This window comes from Coccinella septempunctata, chromosome 1, assembly GCF_907165205.1.
Source record: "Coccinella septempunctata chromosome 1, icCocSept1.1, whole genome shotgun sequence".
Lineage (NCBI taxonomy): Eukaryota > Metazoa > Arthropoda > Insecta > Coleoptera > Coccinellidae > Coccinella > Coccinella septempunctata.
This window is the reverse complement of record NC_058189.1, coordinates 36,327,920-36,348,135: the sequence shown is the minus strand read 5'-3', so window position 1 is coordinate 36,348,135 and position 20,216 is coordinate 36,327,920. Positions and strand designations below refer to the sequence as shown.

General features: G+C 35.3%; 2 protein-coding genes across 2 annotated transcripts in view; both read right to left on the bottom strand.

Annotated features, from left to right (window-relative positions):
• Positions 1 to 222: 222 nt before the first annotated feature.
• Positions 223 to 9,192, bottom strand: LOC123320723 (SUMO-activating enzyme subunit 2). The gene is made up of 8 exons (XM_044908130.1): positions 8,907 to 9,192; positions 8,699 to 8,853; positions 8,360 to 8,647; positions 4,732 to 4,940; positions 4,208 to 4,513; positions 1,243 to 1,607; positions 562 to 748; positions 223 to 497 (listed from the first exon to the last, which is right to left on the bottom strand). Exons 1-8 carry the CDS (start codon positions 9,051 to 9,053, stop codon positions 313 to 315), a joined length of 1,842 nt encoding a protein of 613 aa, XP_044764065.1. The 5' UTR covers positions 9,054 to 9,192; the 3' UTR covers positions 223 to 312.
• A 1,908-nt stretch (positions 9,193 to 11,100) lies between these two features.
• LOC123311552 (sodium/hydrogen exchanger 8) overlaps positions 11,101 to 20,216 on the bottom strand; it is a 29,596-nt gene continuing 20,480 nt past the window's right edge. The window contains exon 3 of the mRNA XM_044895591.1: positions 11,101 to 12,369. Coding sequence (XP_044751526.1) covers positions 12,235 to 12,369 — 135 coding nt within the window. The 3' untranslated portion in view covers positions 11,101 to 12,234. The remainder of the gene's footprint in view (positions 12,370 to 20,216) is intronic.

Here is a 20,216-nt window from a genome sequence, read left to right as displayed (position 1 = left end):
TAAACAAATATAGTATATTATTTATCGGAAAATGGAGACGGATCTCAGTCTCTAATGTTATAGGTTTACAGATCCGATTTGGTTCTCCGCTCCGGTTTCGTCTTAACAGGGGCTTTCGCGCCGCCAGTTGTACTCCAGTCGGCCAGGACGATATTATGATACTATGGATCTTCAGAAGTCAAGTAAATATTTCACTGATGGGAATTAATAAGAAAAAATTCATTAAAAATGTGAACACTTTATTACAAAAATGTATGCTTACATCGTTTAGAATTCTGGGGAACATAAAAATTAAGTTACTAAACTATACAATTATTCGATTATCTCATCAAGAATGACTAAGTCATCGTCACTATCTTCGGGCGGATTGAGCCTCCTCTTTTTCGTCGACGAACCTTCTTGGGGATCTTCGGCTACAGTTTCCACAAAAACAGGTTCATCATCAGAGTCATCCTGATGATTATCGGTATCCATTGGCTTATCATTTTCTTGAGACCCTGTGAGATTAGAAGAAAACATATAGAAAATGCTCTTGACGATATTTTTAAACTGGGTGCTTACCATTTTCTTCTTTTTTAGGTTTCAAATCTTCTGGATTAACTGCTACTTTGTAGAGAGGATCTTCCTTGTCTTTTGCCACATAATGATTGATAGCTATTTGAAGTTCATAATTTTGAAGAAAATCGTCACATTTCAACATTGAACCTTCAACAACACTCATCTCCTCTAAAGTTTTTGTATTATTTGTCTAGAAAAATATGAGAAAATCTATTACTTTTCAAATAGGATCGAATCCCTCGATTTAATAGTAAAAAATGGCATGGTAAAGAACACAATCGCGGAAATTTTCGAAAAGAATACGGACAATTGATTCGTTCGAGCAAAATTATGGTTTTCGTCATCAAGATGAAGGGTGTTATTCTGAATCCAAAAAATTTAAAAATATGGAACTGAAATACGTAAGAAACTTGGGATTTACACTCAAAAAAAATTAAAGTTAATATATCAGTAAAGTGGTGTGGACTGAAAGAAATGTAGACTGTAGAATGTTAAATTTTTTTCAGATATTACTGAAACTTTACGAAATAGTCACTAATTTGATGAACAGAAAAATGAGTGTTCACTTATAACTTGAAAATGAATCCATCTTTTGAAAATTGAGGTCGAAAACGTGACCTCAACTAAATGTGTTCAGTATATTCTATGTCTGCTGAAAAAAACTTCTCAATTGAATCTACTCACTTCTGTTTCTCCTTCTTCTGAAGAAATGACAACCACAAATTTGCCGTCAAGAACTACATCTGGAGCGATCATGTTCAGCTGTTTTTTCAGAATTTCACTTTCAAACTCCTTCACAGTCATGGTTTTTGTATTAACAAACACATTAACGAAAGGCTTGGGTGAACACACGTAACATAAGGGATTAGCCTTTTGAATTTCTTTGTCTGCTGCCAAGACAAACTTGGAGAATTTGGATTTTCTTCTGAGGTATACTGATGGACACTTCTCATATTGCTCTTGTAAGACTCTGAATGTATGCAAAACAACCAAACCAGCTATGATGGCGTTAGCTGTAGCAATAGCAGGAATTATGCTACCAGCGATTGCTGAAAAAAATAAAATTATGTTTTTTTTATCGAGTAGTTTAGTACGAAGTAGGTCAGTAAGACGGCGAGCCAATAAATCGATACACATAAAATTACAACATATATCGAGACATATTTTCTTGTGGCTTCCATTTAGCCTGTCGATCTCCCGCATTCGCATATTATGCATCACCTGACAAGACTGCAATATTGTAGCCCAATCACTCTTCCGACAAATCACAAAGAGAAAACATAATGACAATTGGAAAAATGAATGAGCTTTCAAATTAAGGGGGGAATAATAATTATTGAAATTAATTCAGATACATAAATATCAAAAAATGTTTAGATCTAAATCGAATTAGCTAACCACCACCTCCCATCAACTGAAAATCCATTCCATTGAGAAAGCGTAGATGCTGACTAATGTTTCGGCTTTATTTGGCCTCGTGAGGGTTTTACATCTCTATGAAAATGGAACGGATTTGATGAACCTGACAGGGAACGAGATCCAACTCAATTCTCCTTCACGACCCACAGAGTAAAAGTGGCAGCGTTCATCCACGCGCTCCAAATCTGAGATTGCAGGAAACGGTTTTAGCTAAGATGTCTAAAAACATGGTGTACGCACTCGTCCATTTTTGAATGCAATGACATTAAACCAAATCGAAATTAAACGATTTGTTTCGTTGCGGCGCCACCATGTTCTATCCTTGTTCTATCGAAGAAAGTCTAATGATACTCTCTCGTTTTATTTGTTTCTGCGTTGATATCGATTTCAGATTACAGTAATGTGTGATCCCGATCGATCAACGAATCTAAAAAAAAATGAAGTGGACTATTTTGTCAGCTGTTAACGTATATTTACACTTAAGTTTTCATTGTAAAAACGAATCTGCAGATATTTCATTGGTGAAATATCCAATATAATCAGTTGACGGAAACGTAATTTTCACTGTACTCGTGAAGAATATTTGAAGAACAGGCTCGAATAGATTCATGTATTTCTGTTTCTTATACATGCTCACAGTTCACATTACGTATTCTCAATACAGTTCCTTTGATTAAATATCGCTGAAGTTGCATAAAACTCTTAGCTGTATCTGTCCCGAATGTTCGTTTATCTGATTTGGTTCTGCCTCGAATTCCAACAACAAAGGATGATAGTCCAACAACACCGAATTCTTAGCTGTAGTTCTTGATTTTCCATACAAAAAACCTGAACGACATGTTGAATAAATGTATGTTCTACTCCCTTTCTCGAAACTAATACATTACTCATTGACAACTGTCAATTTTTAAATAGCGCTATCTACAGTGTTGGAAGTTGGAAAAACAATATCTAATCAGTGAATACAGAATACACCATGTTTTTAGACATCTTAGTTTAGGCTGTCATTCTGCGCTCCTGCACACTGAGGGGGTTGAGAATGTGAATTGAGTTGCATCTTCTTTCCTGTCAGGTAGAGTTAGGGTCAATGATCTCTTCTTTCAAGTAAGTAAGTCGGTGTAGCTATGTTTAGTTTTTTCAAAGGTGAGGCTTTTTTTGACAGGGTGACCCATTTCAGAAGAAATTGCAATTACTTCTTGGGAAAAGCCTGGATACAAAAATGTCTTAGTCTTCGGGGGGACATCATATGCAGACATTTAATCTGACCTTGGAATTTGATTTCAAGGTCAAAGAGATTTGTTTAATAGGAAATACACATTTTTGCAGAATAATTATCTTCATGAAAACCTACGACGCCGTCTATGTGCTGACTGGGAGACGATTCTCCTTTGTCAACCTATCAGCTACGTCAACCTGTCAGCTACGTCCACCCGTCAGCTACGTCAATCTGTCAGCTGTCTTAATGTGTGTGGGCGCGCGCTGTTGTTGTTTTGTTTATATTCACACTGCTTGAAGATCTTTTTTGAAAGTTTTCCAAAGTCTTGATTTGAAGTTTTCTAAATTGTAATGATTTTATATGTTGACGAATATTTGTGGCCATCGGTTTTTTCTGCTCGTTTGGAAAGCTATAACAGGACTGATGCATCGTAAGTTAGGTTCTTGTAGTGCTTTTTTCCATCTAATTTTCTTTTCCTTTCGATGCAGTCGTCCTGTTACTCGGCTCCTGAAGATGGTGATGTAATAACTCACCGAAACCAGTCGAGCATTTGCAGTGTGATTGAATAAATGAGTTTCCACCAAAATAAGGCATTGAATCTATTCCTTTCAAAATTAAAATATTTCGACTCTTCATTTTCTTTCATTACATTAATTTCTCTGGAGACATTTGAGTAAAAATGAAGCATAATTGACAACTACTGCACTAGTAACGAATCATCTGATCTAACAGTGGGAACTATCAGTCCCCTATTTGAAATTTCACTGGATTACTTTCAAATATAGGAGGTTAGGGATGCCCCTACCATCTTGAATTTTGATGTGTACGATTTTTGGTCAAATGATTTATTTTACTTCCTATGAAAAAAAATCATCTTTGAAAACATCCTGTATATTTTCTAAAAATAAGAAGATTCCCTGCTTCAAATCCTCAAAAACAATGAATGGAAAGAAACTAAGTGCAATTCAATACAATAATTAAGAATAGGTTGAAGGTAATCTGAATGAAACTTACATTTTGTAGAAAATCTGGACTGCATGGGTATGGAGAATATATGACTCCGGATGTTTGCGCAGGCAGTAACAAAATCCATAGCTGGCTTGTCATCTTTATCCCAGAGCAAGTAATCTTTACCGCTCAATTCCTTTTTTAGGATATCTACAGTTTTGGCAAAAACTTGGGCACATTTCTCAATAGACCACACCTTCATATCTGTATTCTTAACATTGTCTTCTTCATCTACTTCCATTTTCTCATCGCCTTTGTTTGCATCAGTCCAACTCAAGGGCACTGGAGGTTTTCGAGTTTTCCACAAATTTTCTGAAACCATTGCATTGACATTGGTGCAATATGTATTGAGAATCTCTAATTAAAGCTCAACTCCAACGCCACCCACTGCACTAGATTGAGACTCTTAACCCACAAAAGATCAACAAAATCATCAGCTGTTCAAGGAAAAGAGTATGGCTTGACTTTAACGGCATTGCGCAATTTTCTGGAAAATTTGCAATATTTGAATTCAATGAAGTAGTACTCACCCATTTTCAATAAATACTGAATGTCATCGAAGAAAAACTTATTGAAAAGCTTAGAAGGATCATATCCAACCTCCTGGGTCCACTGGCGGGTAGAAATTCTCTTGACATTTCCTGATTCAGTCATACTATGGGTACCTTCTGTTTTGGCTTCAGGATCTTCTGAATCTGGAGAAACATCCTGATCTGGATCTTCTTCACCAAAAAGTTGGCTATGTAGATTTGAAAATAAAAGAACATATTCTTATAATGCATGACTCAAAGACAAAAATACAGATTTTCTAGATTTTCTCTTTCGATAATTATTAAGAAGAATAAAACTGAGCAAGTTAGATACAGGGTCTTTTTGACAGAAGCTAGACCGAATCAAAATAAATCATTTCACCAGAAATCGCCTACAACATGGAATATTTAAGATGACGCAGTTATCATCGCTTGAAGTACGATGCGATTTCATTTAATTTCAAGAACAGAAGTACTGGTGTCGCTGGCAACAAGAAACAAATATCTGAGCCGTTATTTTTTACAATAGTTCAGTACATTCGAAACTATCTGAATAATTGTTTGGGGATATTTGAGAAAATAAGGGGTAAGTTATAAAAAGTGTAAAAAAACTGTGAGACTGTACTGAAAGTGCTTGTGGTATTATTCGTTGACAAGGTAATATTATCGCTTCATAACTAAGACAAGATACATATATTTTTCAAATGTTGATTAGAAATTTTTTCAGGGAATTGCTAAAAAAAACTAAAAGATTACCATTATATTTGATCTAAAATCAGGTCACATCATTTTCACAAAAACAAATTGTTAAACCAGACAAGTGTTTCGCTATCACAATAACATCTTCAGGTAGGAGAAGGTTTCAATTTTTCTCCTAAAACTCTAGAATGGGTAATTATAGTTTCCAAAACATTTAGAGCATGATGACAAATCGGACTAGAACGGTTCCGGAACGTTCGGAGCAATTACAGATAAGGTAACAATTTAAGGACCTGTCTTTAAATAAAGAAGCGAAGGAAACTCTCTATAACTGCATAATATTCCCCGATGCCTTGGAAAAATATCATTCCCTTAGATTTCAACAAGTTTTTCATTGAATCTTCATTTTTTATGTTAGCAACTAAATTGACGAAAATACTAATTGAACAAAAATATTCGAAATTAAGTTGTCCTGATTTTTGAATCTGTCTGTTAAGTTGTGCTTAAACCTATTTTTCATGTAACTAATGTATATTTCTTCCCTATAGTCAATATTATTCTGATGTGCCTGAAGAAGGAAATAAATTTTCCGAAACGTCGCTGAAAGAACATGTTGTTTTCTTTGGTTCCTTGTGCCGCTGTAGACATTGGATTGTGATTCAAAATAAATTGAAAAATGGGGAGCTATTGAGGTCATCGTCGTCGTTAAGTTATTACATCAGTGTAATAATAAAAATAGTTTGGACTAGAAAAATGTCCAGTGCTGAACATAACGAAAGGAAAAATAGAAGATGGTACGTGTAAACTCAAGGAAGATGCAGAAATTGAAGTATTAAAGGAAGGAGACACATACAAGTATTTAAGCATAAAACAGGCAAGGAAAATCAATCAGAGCCAGATGAAGAAAGAATTAACGGAGTATGTAGTTCACCCGAAGATTGAGAAGGATAATGAGAACTGGTTTTAACAGCAAGAATCTGATAAAAGCGATTAATACCTGCGCTTGCTCGGCGCTGAGCTACTCATTCGGTATCATCTCTTAGACCACCACCGATTTAGCAGCAGAAAAAAATAAGAACGATTTTGACTTAACTCAATAAACATCACCCCAAAAGCTCAATAGAACGGACAGAGCTGCCACGACATCTTGGGGTAGAGGAATTATTGATTTGTTCAACCGCATGTCCCAGGAAATTGGAGGACTTCGAATATATTTCCTTTGCAAGGAACTTCATCGAATAGTTTGTGTTGCTGATTGTTCTACTCCGTTAAAACTACAACAAGAACTACACTCGGAAGCTGTCGAACACTCTGCAGAAAGCAAAATGCAGAATCTGCATGCAAACCTTTGCATGGAAGGCACCAGAACGAGGCCAACCATGATTACATCGACATATCTGCGTCGAACTACTGGCTGACTTCCGGAAGGTTGTTTCCCGAGACAGAGGGCTTATCCTCGCCATCCAGGACCAGGTGATTCCGACAAAGAACTATTGATATTGATATGAAATATATCGCCAAGTATGCCACAGTGAAGGACGATAGCTGTCGTTATGGCTGTGCGACACATGAAACTATCCCGCACATCACCGGGGATGTCGGAAGTTCGCGGGCACGGAGTACAAGAGTAGACATGATACTGTTGCCAAGATTCTTCACCAAGAATTGGCATTAAAACACCAACTTCTAAGTTCGAAAAAGGTTCCTTATTACAATTACCATCCAAATGCTGTATTGGAAAATGAACATTACAAGCTCTACTGGGATCGCATGGTTCTCACAGACCGGAAAATAACTCACAATAGACCAGACCTCATATTGCTCAAGGATGAAGACAGAGCACTATTCATCGACGTGGCGATTCCAAATAATAACAATCTTCTAGATAGACACACCGAAAAAATTTCAAAATACAGAGAACAAACCAGGAGACAGTGGAAGCTGAAAGATATAGAGACCATCCCTATTGTCATTTCATCTACAGGCCTGATACCGAAGAAACTACCAGAGAACTTGAGGAAACTTCAGTTGGACGAAAATATCTATAGACTCATGCAGAAGGCGGTACTGCTGGGAACGGCGAGAACTGTACGCAAGTACGTGGGGAATGCAGAGGAACACCGTCTGCTTCGACAGGAGGTGCAGCTAGTGAAGTGCAGAAGCCGAGGAGCTGCCTGAATCCGACCACCACCATGGGCCTGAAAACCTGCAAAGGGCTCCAACAGAGCTTAATCCTTTTGATATCTGAGACATCTGAGATATCTGGGATAAGTGAATGTTCCTCTGGACAGGAGTGTGAAAGCCGCCAGGCTAAAGTCATAATCATTTATTTGTTTTTACAATTATTGCAAGTATATACACATTCACACAATGAAAGAAAAATACGTCACACATTAGAAATCATCTTTCAAAGTACTCTTTTGGATTGTATGGCTGAAGTTCCTACAGGAATTTCCATGCTTGTCTTTTAAAATTCTTGAATTCACAAATTGATTTGATGGACAAAGGAAGAGAGTTGTACAATCTCATGGACATGAACTCGCAGTTATGTTACATACACATACAGTGTATGTTACATACACTGATTTCCAAACATTCTGAAAGATTAAGTTTTTGACTATCAGCTTCAATATGTAAAATATCCTTTGCTATATCATTAAAGACAGGTACCAGTTATAAAATCAGATAAAATTGTGTTTGAGGTTGGGACCCATAAACTTTATTTGAATGGTGGCATATTGCTTGCCACATCTCACGAGTTCTATATTTTTCATAAGAAACCTTCAAAAAACTGTTCCTCATCATCCTTTGAAGAGGCCTATTCAAAATTATAAGAAATGTTAAATGAAATATTATTTGTAAGACGACATTGAGCAAGGCTGTCTCATATCGTTTGATTAAAAATGTTAAAAACCTATGTTATCCTTACTTGAACAAATGCTTGGCCCATACAATACAGTGTACTGGCTCTGAAGGAGTGTTACGAATGGTACAACCAGGAAAAGTCTTCTGAGCAGGTTTTGGCTGGCACTCATAACATTGAGTTACATTTTTTTTTATCAGTTCAACTTGGCCAGAATAACCTGATGTCCCAGATTCAATCAGAGGTACGTCTGCAGCCAAGCACATACGATTGACATGATTTCTTGCTGCTCTATTGTCCAGAGCGTTTAAAACAGCATTGAATTCTTTGAAGAAATTAACACCATACTCCTGGCTAAAAAGAAACTGATGAGCAAGTTATAATATGAATGCATATTATCTTTACCTAGTAATACTGTCATGATATGCTTTAACATTTATGTCTGGATTGTATCCTAGGATCGTTTCCCGTGCAACCACCGCTTTAGGTTTCCCTACATGCTCCTTACGAAACAAGAACTGTCTGTTCAAATTCGAAACATCTATTGTATCTAAATCGATCTGAAAAAATTGAATTTGTATTCAAAATAGTCTTCAGTCTTAGGTAGACTCACTATTTCGATATTGGTGAATCCAGATAACGCTAAATTCTTTAAGATTTCACAACCGATGCCACCAGCACCAACAACTAACAATTTCGATTGTTTCACTAAATTTCTTGTTTCTTCATTCAAGACACAAGGGGTGCGATCGATTCCCATTTTCGTAAATATTATAATTTTTATAAAATCAAGGTACTTCAAGAAGCAAAACAATTACAAATATTCTTGAATGCTTGTGATTGTTGTTCTTTCTTACATAACCTCACTTTCGTTTCGGCTTCCTCAAATCGTCATAGATACATAACATTAAATGGTCATAGACTACTGTTGAAGGTATGCGTTCCACTCAGGGTGCATTCCACTATGCGCTCACAACGATCACGACCCAGAGATATAGATATATCTCTGTCACGACCACGACCTCCCGAATTACCGTTCCACTAATGCCAGTGCTTCAAAACGGTATAGGCTAGTGGAACGGTACGTGAGCGACGGAGAATTCCGTTTTCAAAAATGACAAATAGCGAAATCTCTACTAATAAACAAACTTGGGATATGTGTGTCTAATTTTCTAATAGGGTACTCTAACGATTTGTCAAAATCAGCTGATTGTTCGTTACCGTGTGGCACACAAAGTTTTTTATTATCACTATAAAGAGGCATTTCTGATAAAGTTATAGTCTTATCACTGTAATCTAACGTCGAGAAGAACATTCTTTCCAAAAACATGCACAAAACACAATACTCGACCAAAACAGCATGGGAATAAATGGAGGGAAAAGCTTGTGTGCCCCACGGCAACGAACGCTTAGCTCTAGCTGATTTTGACAAATCGTTAGAGTTCCCTATACCTGACTTTTTTGGGTTATTTAGAACTAAACCTAAACAACACTTTTTAAATTTTTTGTCTGTCTGAGAATCCTCCAAGGAAGGCTTTGAACTATATTTTACTTTTCAAGTCTTCTCCATTTCACCACCATCTTGGAAAAAGTAAGTGAAGTGAAGAAAATTCGTCCTGCGAAGCTTGAGGGAACATGAACATATAAATTGTTTATGATTCTCCTCAAAAAGTGATGAAGAACCTATATTTTCAACCAAACCTTCTTGGATAGTCAGAAAAGGCCTCTCGATAAAAAATTAAAAGAAGAATTAAACAGCTGGAAAATGCTTGTGCTACTGCAATGCGAAACACGAAGTTCATAAAATTTTTAGAAGTTGAATAAATGCTGGATTTTTATCATCACAATATTTTGAAACAAATAAGTATAGTGGTAGAAAAGTATTTTGCAATAATTCTGACAAATTTTTCGAGTCCTCCGGTACAAGAATATCAAACATCATGTGCGCTCTATCGTACACTTGTCCATTTTCGAATTTGGCTCCACGCTCTTTCAAACGACCACTTCGACCCACCAGCAGAGATCATAAAGTAAGTCATGGGTGTGTTCTGTGGCAGAGATGAGTCGTCGTGATCGAAAACCATGACGTCATCCATGACGTATTCGATCCCAACAGAACGATCGTGGTCGTTTAGTGGAACGCCCATAGGTACGTTTTGAGCGTTGTGAACGCCTACCTCAGAGATACAAAGATATACAAAGAATGAAGGTTTTAGCGGCATGCAGACAGGAATTGAATTCTGAAAAAAGTACCACCCAGAGCAGGATTCGAACCTACGACCCCTCGATTACTCTCCCAACTGAGTTACCCGGGCTGACGTGAGGATCCATCTGCATTGTCTGGAAACCACTATCTTAGGAATTCACGTGTTAGTATTATCACTTCCGAACTGCGGCGTTCGAAAGCGATTGGAAATGTTATAGGTGGAGGGGATCAACATTCGCTTTTCCTGCTCTGGGTGGTACTTTTTTCAGAATTCAATTCCTGTCTGCATGCCGCTAAAACCTTCATTTCATTATACATATTTCAGACACTAAAACTATATATAAAGAGTTAGGTTAGGTTCTCGAATATTAGATTATTCAATTATCTAGTAGCTTCGTAGAACGCATCTATGCTATGCCCCTGCTAACGATACCAGTTCTGTCAATTCAGTTTGACACCATCTACGTCATCACCTTTTCGACGAATTGCTGAATTGCACCTCCTTTCCATATATCTTTTTGATTGGAGAGCAAATTTCACGCCCTATGATTAGAACCTCCCGGTTTATATCAATGGAACACCAATATAATAAAAAAATGTATTCAATTCATACATTTTATTTTTATAACAGATTTACAGCTAGGAATTTATCGTAACTGAAACTAAATCACAGTGTTATCACACAAATAAAATATTTCATCACGAGCACTTTAAGCAAATTGATTATTTATTTACACTAAGTACCAACTAAATTTGAAATAAAATGAACAACTTTATTTACAAAGAAACTACATTTCATAATTTATTTCTTTAAGAGTCAAACTCGAAAAGTCATAATTTAGTTAACAAAAAATATATTATAGTGACTATATATGAACTACGATTGATTTCCTTTGAATCTTCAGAAAACGTGTTCAAAACAAGTTGATTTTGCATTATCAAATTGAAATATTGCATACTAATGAAAGCAAAACTTTGAATGTGAACAGTCGAAATATGCAAGTTTTACATTTGTATAACTAAATTAAGAAGCATCAGGATCTTGATCCAAACACAAATAATATGTAGTTCCAAATCATTATTTCACTATATGAATAACTCCAATTATCGTCCCAGAATCCTAATGTGAAAAAATGGTCTCTAGATTAGTATTAATACTGATGATTAAAGTCTTCATAAAATCAACATTATTATTTTAGCAACGAAAAATCCCAAATGAAGTCAAAAACACTCATGAAGACATAACAACATATTAGTTTTGCAAGCATTCCTTTGAATATTCGATATTGACTGTATATGTAGTTTTGGCACATGGCAAAATATCTTCTATGTGAACTCAGTAAAATTTTGATTTGCAATATCTTCATTGAGTTCAATCAGGGATTTCTCAAACGAGAAACGCTTTAATCATGAGTAATTTTATGTTGATTGATCAGTCTAAATACGAAAAACTCTTGAAATACAAAGGACCCAATTTTATAAATTCCAACCGCTCCAAACTTTTCATCAGTTAAGCATTCGATTCTTGTTTTAAACGTAAAATTATGCACATACCTATTTTTGGAGTAACAGCCAATTATTCAGTTCAAATTAAAAATAAATTCTTTAATAAACTTACACTTTTTTGTTGACAATTTTGTGCTTCATATTATCTTCTCAACAATATACAGGTTGATTTCTTCAATATATCTTCAAAAATATGAAGTGGGGAGTTAAAGGTTAAAATAATTTATATTTAGCGTATAATGCTTGAAATACTGGATCTAGGAGTGTTGGCCTGTTCTTCATCTGATTGGTCTGGCGAGATGCGTATAGCTTGATACCATTGGTTTGTGAGGTCGGTCATTTGGCTTTTACAATCTTTGAGTTCCTGGAAAAAAAATTAAAAATTATCACAACAAAACTCTGCAGACCTTGAAGGGATAGATTAGCGTTTATCCATATGGAGAAGTAGAGCCATATTAAAAGATAGTAGCTGCTGCATCATAATGGTAATGAAAAGTGTTTGCTTTTCCTAAAATAATGCACAAATAAATGTGTGTTTTTCCTTACATAACTTTTGAATTATAAATCAGATTTTGATGGGGATTACATTTTCGAAGGTTTCCACTGAAGGACTTTTCACGAAAATGGAGCCCCGAGACTCCTTTCAAAATTTTTCCTAGTTTTTCTAGTCTAGAAGTACCAGAAAAAGCCAAAATCAATCAATTTGGGATACCTTCTACGGTGATCTATTTTTTTTTTCGTGTTCAATTATTGATCGGCACTACAAAAATATAATTTCCTGAAAAGAGACTTCAAATTTATTCAGCCCAACCCAAAATATCCACAATTAATCAACGAACACCCTAAACCCCAAACGTATAAATAGAAAATTACGCATTCTTTTTCCCCTCCCTCTCAATCCATCAAAGTGACTGTTTCGACCTCGATATAAATTTTCCACCCACAAAAGATAAATTGAAAATCGATTTGCAAAGTGTAGATAGTTTTCATAATAGAAGGACGGGTATACTAGGTGAATGCTGATAACGTAAATGTCGCAATTACCAACGTTCAACGATGCATGAAGTACGGTCGGGCTATTTGAAAGGAACACACATCAACAAACACAATGCACCTATAATTCACCACCCTAGCTGACATAGCAGACTTATGATTATGATTTTTTAAATTGAGGCAAATATGTATATTGAGGAAACTTTTGCTCTTCAATTGTGGGTTATCAGACATCCAATCGAATGTTAAAATATTTTTCAAGTATCGATTAGGACGATTAGACATAATATATAAAGCTAACCGAATGAGGCTTTTTCATGAAAACTTAACGAATCACAGGTATCTGCTAAAGTATCCGGAATCAAAAAAAGCTTTGTTATTTCAAATGAGAAATGAGACATCCTATATTTCATTACACTTTTGGATTAGTAATAAAATTTCAATTACGGTTTATTCTAACTTTTTCTTACCCAAACCTCACAGTTATATTAAGAGTTCGCTCTGAATGAATTGATAACTTGTTACTGACAATAGTTATACAGCGTTTAAAATAATTGTTCTATCCTCAGAGAATATTGTTTAGATTTTAGATCATAGGTACTTATTTTTAGTTGATCGTAATAATCGATTTCAAGCGAGTAACCGGTAATAATAGGTAATTACCAACTGTAATCGAACGCTTTTGGTCATTGTTGATCTATATGATATGACGTCATGAACTTATTTTATACCGCAGATGACCGACGATTACGATACTCGAGAGCTGGGTTAAACTAACTGATTATTGACGTAGGGTTAGAAGTCATGGGTCTCTAGGAATACTGACAATACTGTTCGGGAATATCGGAACTACCCCTATGAAGGGCCACAACCACAACATAACCATGGGCAAAACCATATCCGCGGTAATGACCGGTCACTCGCTTGAAATCGATTGATGTTCCTCAGGGAAGTTCAAGATTGACTTTTATCTCGAAAATTCGTGATCAACAGTCTTACACATCGACTTCCATTGACAGAACAGATGGGAACTGGGTGCATATTTTGATGTCATTGGGGGTGAAAACAGTGTAGAAAATTGAGACAGTTTGTTGAAATTGGTTATGTTGAGAAAGTGTTGTTACCCTATTGCACACCATTTTCAGCACGATTGTTGGAGGGTTCGAACAAGAAGATGATTGTGATGACTATTGTAAAAAAAAATTATTGTAAAAAAAAATTGTGAATAATTCAGAGGAATTTTATTGATTAAGTTTTGAACTAATATTAAAATTGAGTCTTTTTCTGTCAGTTGGTATCGAAATGAGCCATTTCATATAATCGTGTACGTTTCTAAATAATGAGAAAAATTCGGCAATGCCATGTTTTCATTTACATTCCTACGTACTCATTTTCTTCTTCTGACAGTTTGAAGATGATAACAAGGAATTTTTCTGAAATATCTCCTCGAGTAAATCCCGAATTTCCTTCTTAGGCTCCCCAACTACTTCTGATGGTTTAGATTTACAACTTGGTAGGGCCGAAGTGGCGTTGCAGTCGAGTTACAATTTAAAAATATAAAACTTTTTTATAAATATATTTGTTCCGATTAATCGTTAATAAAAATTTGAATTTAATATTTTCTGAAATATTGATCAACCTCTCTCCTGCATACAAAAGCAAACTTTTTCAGGTAAATTTATTTTTCCTCCAACTACAGATATCTATCGGAATTTCGTACCCAAGAGGGTACGAAATTTGATAAGAATCAAAGTCAAAATTCGTGTTGAGCCGTGTTATTTTTCTTATTTATAGGACTAACTTCATCCTATAATTACACATACTTTTCTCAATTTCGACATTTTTCACCGAATGGGGCAATAATATAGCCTTCTTTTTTCATTCTATGATCATTTTTAGTGAAATATAAATCATGCTACGAACTATCCACAATATTTCTAACAATTAAATGATTTTTAAATTCTCCATACATCAATTAATTTTCAAGGTAAATACACTCATGTTATTGATCACAGAGGTATTCCGATTTCAGTAAACAGAATAAGGTTTATGGCGGATATATCCAAATATTTATGTATTTTTAATCGTAAAATTTCACCTTGAATACTTGAGACATAATGAGACTCGAATAAATTGCCCGTATTCATTCGTGACCCGAATCCTTAACGCAAATAATAATAATTGACTCCAATCAAACCATTTGTTGGACAAATGATTTCAAAATCATCCGTTCAACCTGCTCGGTTCACGAAAGAAATTTTAGTCCTCGTCATGATGCACGCTGGTTCAAACTGGATGTATTTGAAATGATCTAAAGATGACAATTATTTAAATTTATCGCATACAATATACAACAACTATTTCACCGGTAAAAATACAGAGCGAGTATAAAGTATCAATGTCAATATGACATTGCCCTTCATGAACATCGATATGTTGAAGGATGTTTATATTGCAGAGCCAGATACCTAGATTTAATGATTTAAATTGCATACTCTGATTATACACTTCTTTTATTTTGTTCCTAAACTGTTAATTTCTATAACCCTAAACAACAATTCTCATAAATAGATCTTGAACGCAACAATATAGAAGAGCATTTCTGATATGGTGTTAACGATTAACGTTAACTTGCGTAAATCGTCCCAAAAGTAAAGGAGGAGCGATAAGCGAAGTAAATTATTTGATTAACGGTGACCAGCTATGAGGGTAGTTTGATTTTTTTATGTCAAGAATGGATAGGCCATTTGGTGCTTAGGATTATTTTGTAGTCAATGATGTTTTTTAACAAACTTCTTTATTATAGGGATGAAAATGATCAAACTTCACACTTAAGGATTGATTGGTGTACTACCAAAAATGTCAAGTATACGAACTTTTTGAAAAGGCAATCGTATTACCTTCAAAACAAGGTGCTACTCAACCCCCCCTTCTCATTTAAGATTTCAGGGGTTGTTGTCATCACGCTCACAGGGTTGATACGAATTGATTAGAACAGTCGGAAATGCCTCTCTACGAAGCAAATTAAACCTTTTTTTGCATTTTTTTCCGATTTTGCATGGGGCCGTGATATCAGGGTGGTACCTTTTCAAATTGGCACGCTGATGTCATAGTTTCTATAAACTTTTTGAAAAGCGGTGGCTGGCAAACAATGGTTCTCATCTCCGGCCACCACGTTTAGCAGATATATTGCCAACAAACTAAGTTAGGATAAAAAATATGTTCACCAACTGACAGGGGGGATTGCAAACACTTAGGTTAGTTCAGACTCATAGAAACCTCTCAATAAATTCACAACTTAAAACACTTTCTACTGATGAGATTAGAACAGCAAAACATCAAGCATTTCTGAGACGCGAAAACAAACGTAGAGCAGACTTGAGTAAAGAAATATCGTCATGCAGAGCAAGAAATGATAAAGTTTCCGATGAAAACTCGAATCAATATTCAAACTTTTTTTGGGAATTCTCTGTAACACTTTTTAAAATCAGAGTGAGAACAGACATGGCTTCAATAATAGTTGTTGGTTTTTGTTGTTCATTTTCATTTCAAGTTGTATTTGATGAATATAATAGCTTTTTAATCATTCCAGGTGGATAAGAATTCTGAACCAATATTTCATAGAATTGTTTTAAACCTTGTTTCTGAAATGTGCTATGGCAGATTTTGATCACCCTATTTTTCATTTGTTCTATTATTATTAATTTGTATGTTGATGTTATGGTCTGAAAAGTATGCTATGTATTAATAATAATAATAATAATAATAATAATAATTTATTAATCCTTTCAGATACCATAGCGATATATAGGACAGGTCAAAGAAAAAAAAAGAAAATTCACAAATATTAATACAACTATCAACTTAATTGATCTGAAAAAAATTCTCTTGGCTCATAGTAACCCTTAGAACATAATAGCACCTTGATTTCTTTCTTGAACTGTCTATCATTCAACTTTTTAAATCTGCTTGGTAGATGATTATAAAGAGAAATTCCGGCAAATTTAGGTGATGCCCTGAATTTGGAAGTTGTGTGCATTGGTATACTCAATAAATTGCCATGCCTTGTTCTATAATCATGAAAGTCTGAACATTTCTCCAATTTGGATAAGTTAGCTCGCACGTACAACAGACAATTCAACATGTATATACACGGCAACGTTAAAATTTGAAAGTTCTTGAAGACGTCTCTGCAAGAATCTTTAGACCTCAGACCAAATATTAGGCGAATAATCTTCTTCTGCGTGACGAATACACGATTACTCTCCGATGATGCTCCCCAAAGAAGAACATTGTAGTTCAGATGACTGTACACCAGAGAGTAATACACGCTGATGAGGGTCTCAATTGGAAGTGACTCTCTTAATCGGTGTAGTGCGTAGTAGGATTTGTTGAGAGTCTTACACAAATGATCCAAATGAAAGTTCCATCTTAAGAAGCCGTCGACGTAAAGACCAAGGAACTTCACACACTCTACGGTTGTTATACTGCCGCCCGACATATTAATAATCAGCGGTGTAGACTGTCCCATTTCACGATTCTGGAACTTTATAATCTGAGTCTTACTGGAGTTCATAATGAGCGAGTTTTTACGACACCAAGCTTCAAATCGCAGAATAAGTTCTTCACAAATTCGTATGAGATCATCTATACTTTTCGCTCGTACTGCTATGGATGTATCGTCCGCAAAAAGAATTATTGTTGAAGTCGGTCACATAGTTAACCTCACTTTCGGTCATGTTCAGGAGGTAATGGTATGCAACTGTGTTTCGATCTGAAAATTTTATTTTGTAGAAACCCCGAAGAAGCAATAAAGTAAATTGCGAAAGCTTCTCGAATAACCGCGAAGGTACCTGAATATTTCTGGCGCCTATACAGGGTCTTTTACTAGGAACCTCACCCATATTTTTACGAGAAACTACTGAACGTATTTTCATGAAATTCAGCACTTATAAGTATTTCACGATGCTGATGAAATCTAAAATATTTTCAAGGCATGAGCACCTCCGGTTTTTCCGGAAATGACGTCAACTTCCGTTTTTCAAATTAGAACACCATTTTTTTATTGCAGAAATAGATTCCTTAGAAAATTTCAAGTTATTTTGATGTAACATTTTTCAGTTTTGGTTGGAAAATTCTCTCTGAGCGGGAAAATTCGAAAAAAAAATCGAAAATAGGGCTCCGCTGAAACAAGAATAACTTCGAGGTTTTTGGATGGAAAATTTTCATTATTGGGATTTTTCAAGATGTAAGATTGATGTATCCACTTTAAAAATCGAAATCGCGATTCATGATACAGGGGGTGAAAAAATCGCTTTCAAAGTTAGGGATGACAAAATCGTGAAAAATCAATTTTTTCAAATTAGAACCCCATTTTTTTATGGCAGATATTGAATCTACGTTAAAAAATAATGTCAGTGTATGCATCACACCCTTGCCCTTAAGTGGATATTTTCTGAGTTATTCACAAAAAACTGTTTTTCGTCTTGAATTTTCAGCTATTTCTTTTCCCTTCACGCCAAAAAGATGAAATTTTCAGGAACTGTTACTTAAACCATGTTTTAGATTTTACTACCCTAATATGCAAGAGAAAAAAGTTACAGGTTGTTCCTAAATAGATGGCGAATTTTGATTCGAATTTGTATCGGAAACCTCTTTATTTCAACTAATCGGCCATCGGTTTTCTCTCCAGTGATAAATAAATAATTCCTTATGAACCATATGCAAAAACTTACCATGTTTTACATTCTTTTTTTTTTAATGATAAATATCATTAATTACATCTGCCAAATTCCTCTTTATTCAGTAGCATTTTGTGTTTACTATTAATTTGGTGATAATTCGTATTAAGTTATAAAATCGATCACTATGCCTAATTTTACCAATGAAGATTATTTAAATCTCATTCTACTTCATGGAGAATGTAATAAAGTTGTAGATAGAACGATTCGACTGTTCATTGAGAGGTTTCCTGACCGACCCAGACCAACGAGAGATACCATTAACAGAACCATGACAAACAATGTCGGATCTTTCGTTAAGAAAACTATACACAGAGAAAAAAGTGTAGTAGAAGATGAGAACAACGAAATTACAGTTCTTGCATATTTTCGTGTGAATCCTCAAAATTCTCTCAAAGATGCCGAGATTGATCTGGGATTATCTCAATCGAGTGTTTGGAGAATATTAAAAAAACATAAAATGCACCCATATAAATTCAATAGGGTACAGCATTTGAAGGAAACTGATTTCGTCAGGAGAACAGAGTTTTGCGAAGCTATGATGATTCGATTTCAAGAGAATGAAAACTTTTTGGACTGTATAATTTGGACAGATGAATCTAAATTCACAAAGAATGGTTCTTTCAATAGGCATAACAGTCATTATTGGGATGAAGAGAACAACCACCACTTCAGACAATGGAACTTTCAAGATACCTGGAGTTTCAATGTTTTTTGCGCCATCAAAAATAATGCAATTCTCGATGTTCACATTTATGATGGGACTTTAACTGGTAAGATAGAACACTACACATGTTTGCATTATTTAAAGAATGTTCTCCCTTAGGAGATAGATATTCTGACATATTGACTCAAATAATTGAGCCGCTAGTACAGAACCATAATGACTTATGGTATCAACAAGATGGCGCGCCTCCACACAATTCACTCAATGTGTCAAATATCCTCTACAGGCTATTTGAAGATCGATGGTTGGCGAACAATGGTCCACATCTTTGGCCACCACGTTCTCCCGATTTAACTCCTTTAGACTATTATGTTTGGGGTAGGATAAAAAATATTGTCTACTCAACTCCCCTGACTGATAAAGAGGACTGCATAGAACGAGTCAGAAATGCGTTCAGGTTTGTTTAGATTTTTAGATTCATAGTTTTGAAACCCAATTTGGTTTTTAAACACTTTTGCAGATCTCTTCCTCCCGATGAAATAAGAAGAGCAACGCACGAAGCATTCCTGAGACGTATAAATAAATGTCTAGAAATTAACGGTCAAAACTTTGAGCATCTTCTCTAGTTATAACTGCGAGAGTTTGCCATGGTTCTCCTAATAGTAACTTGAAGTCGGTTTCAAGAAGGGGTGAAAAATCTACAGCATGGTTCAAATAACAGTTCCTGAAAATTTCATCTTTTTGGCGTGAAGGGAAAAGAAATAGCTGAAAATTCAAGACGAAAAACAGTTTTTTGTGAATAACTCAGAA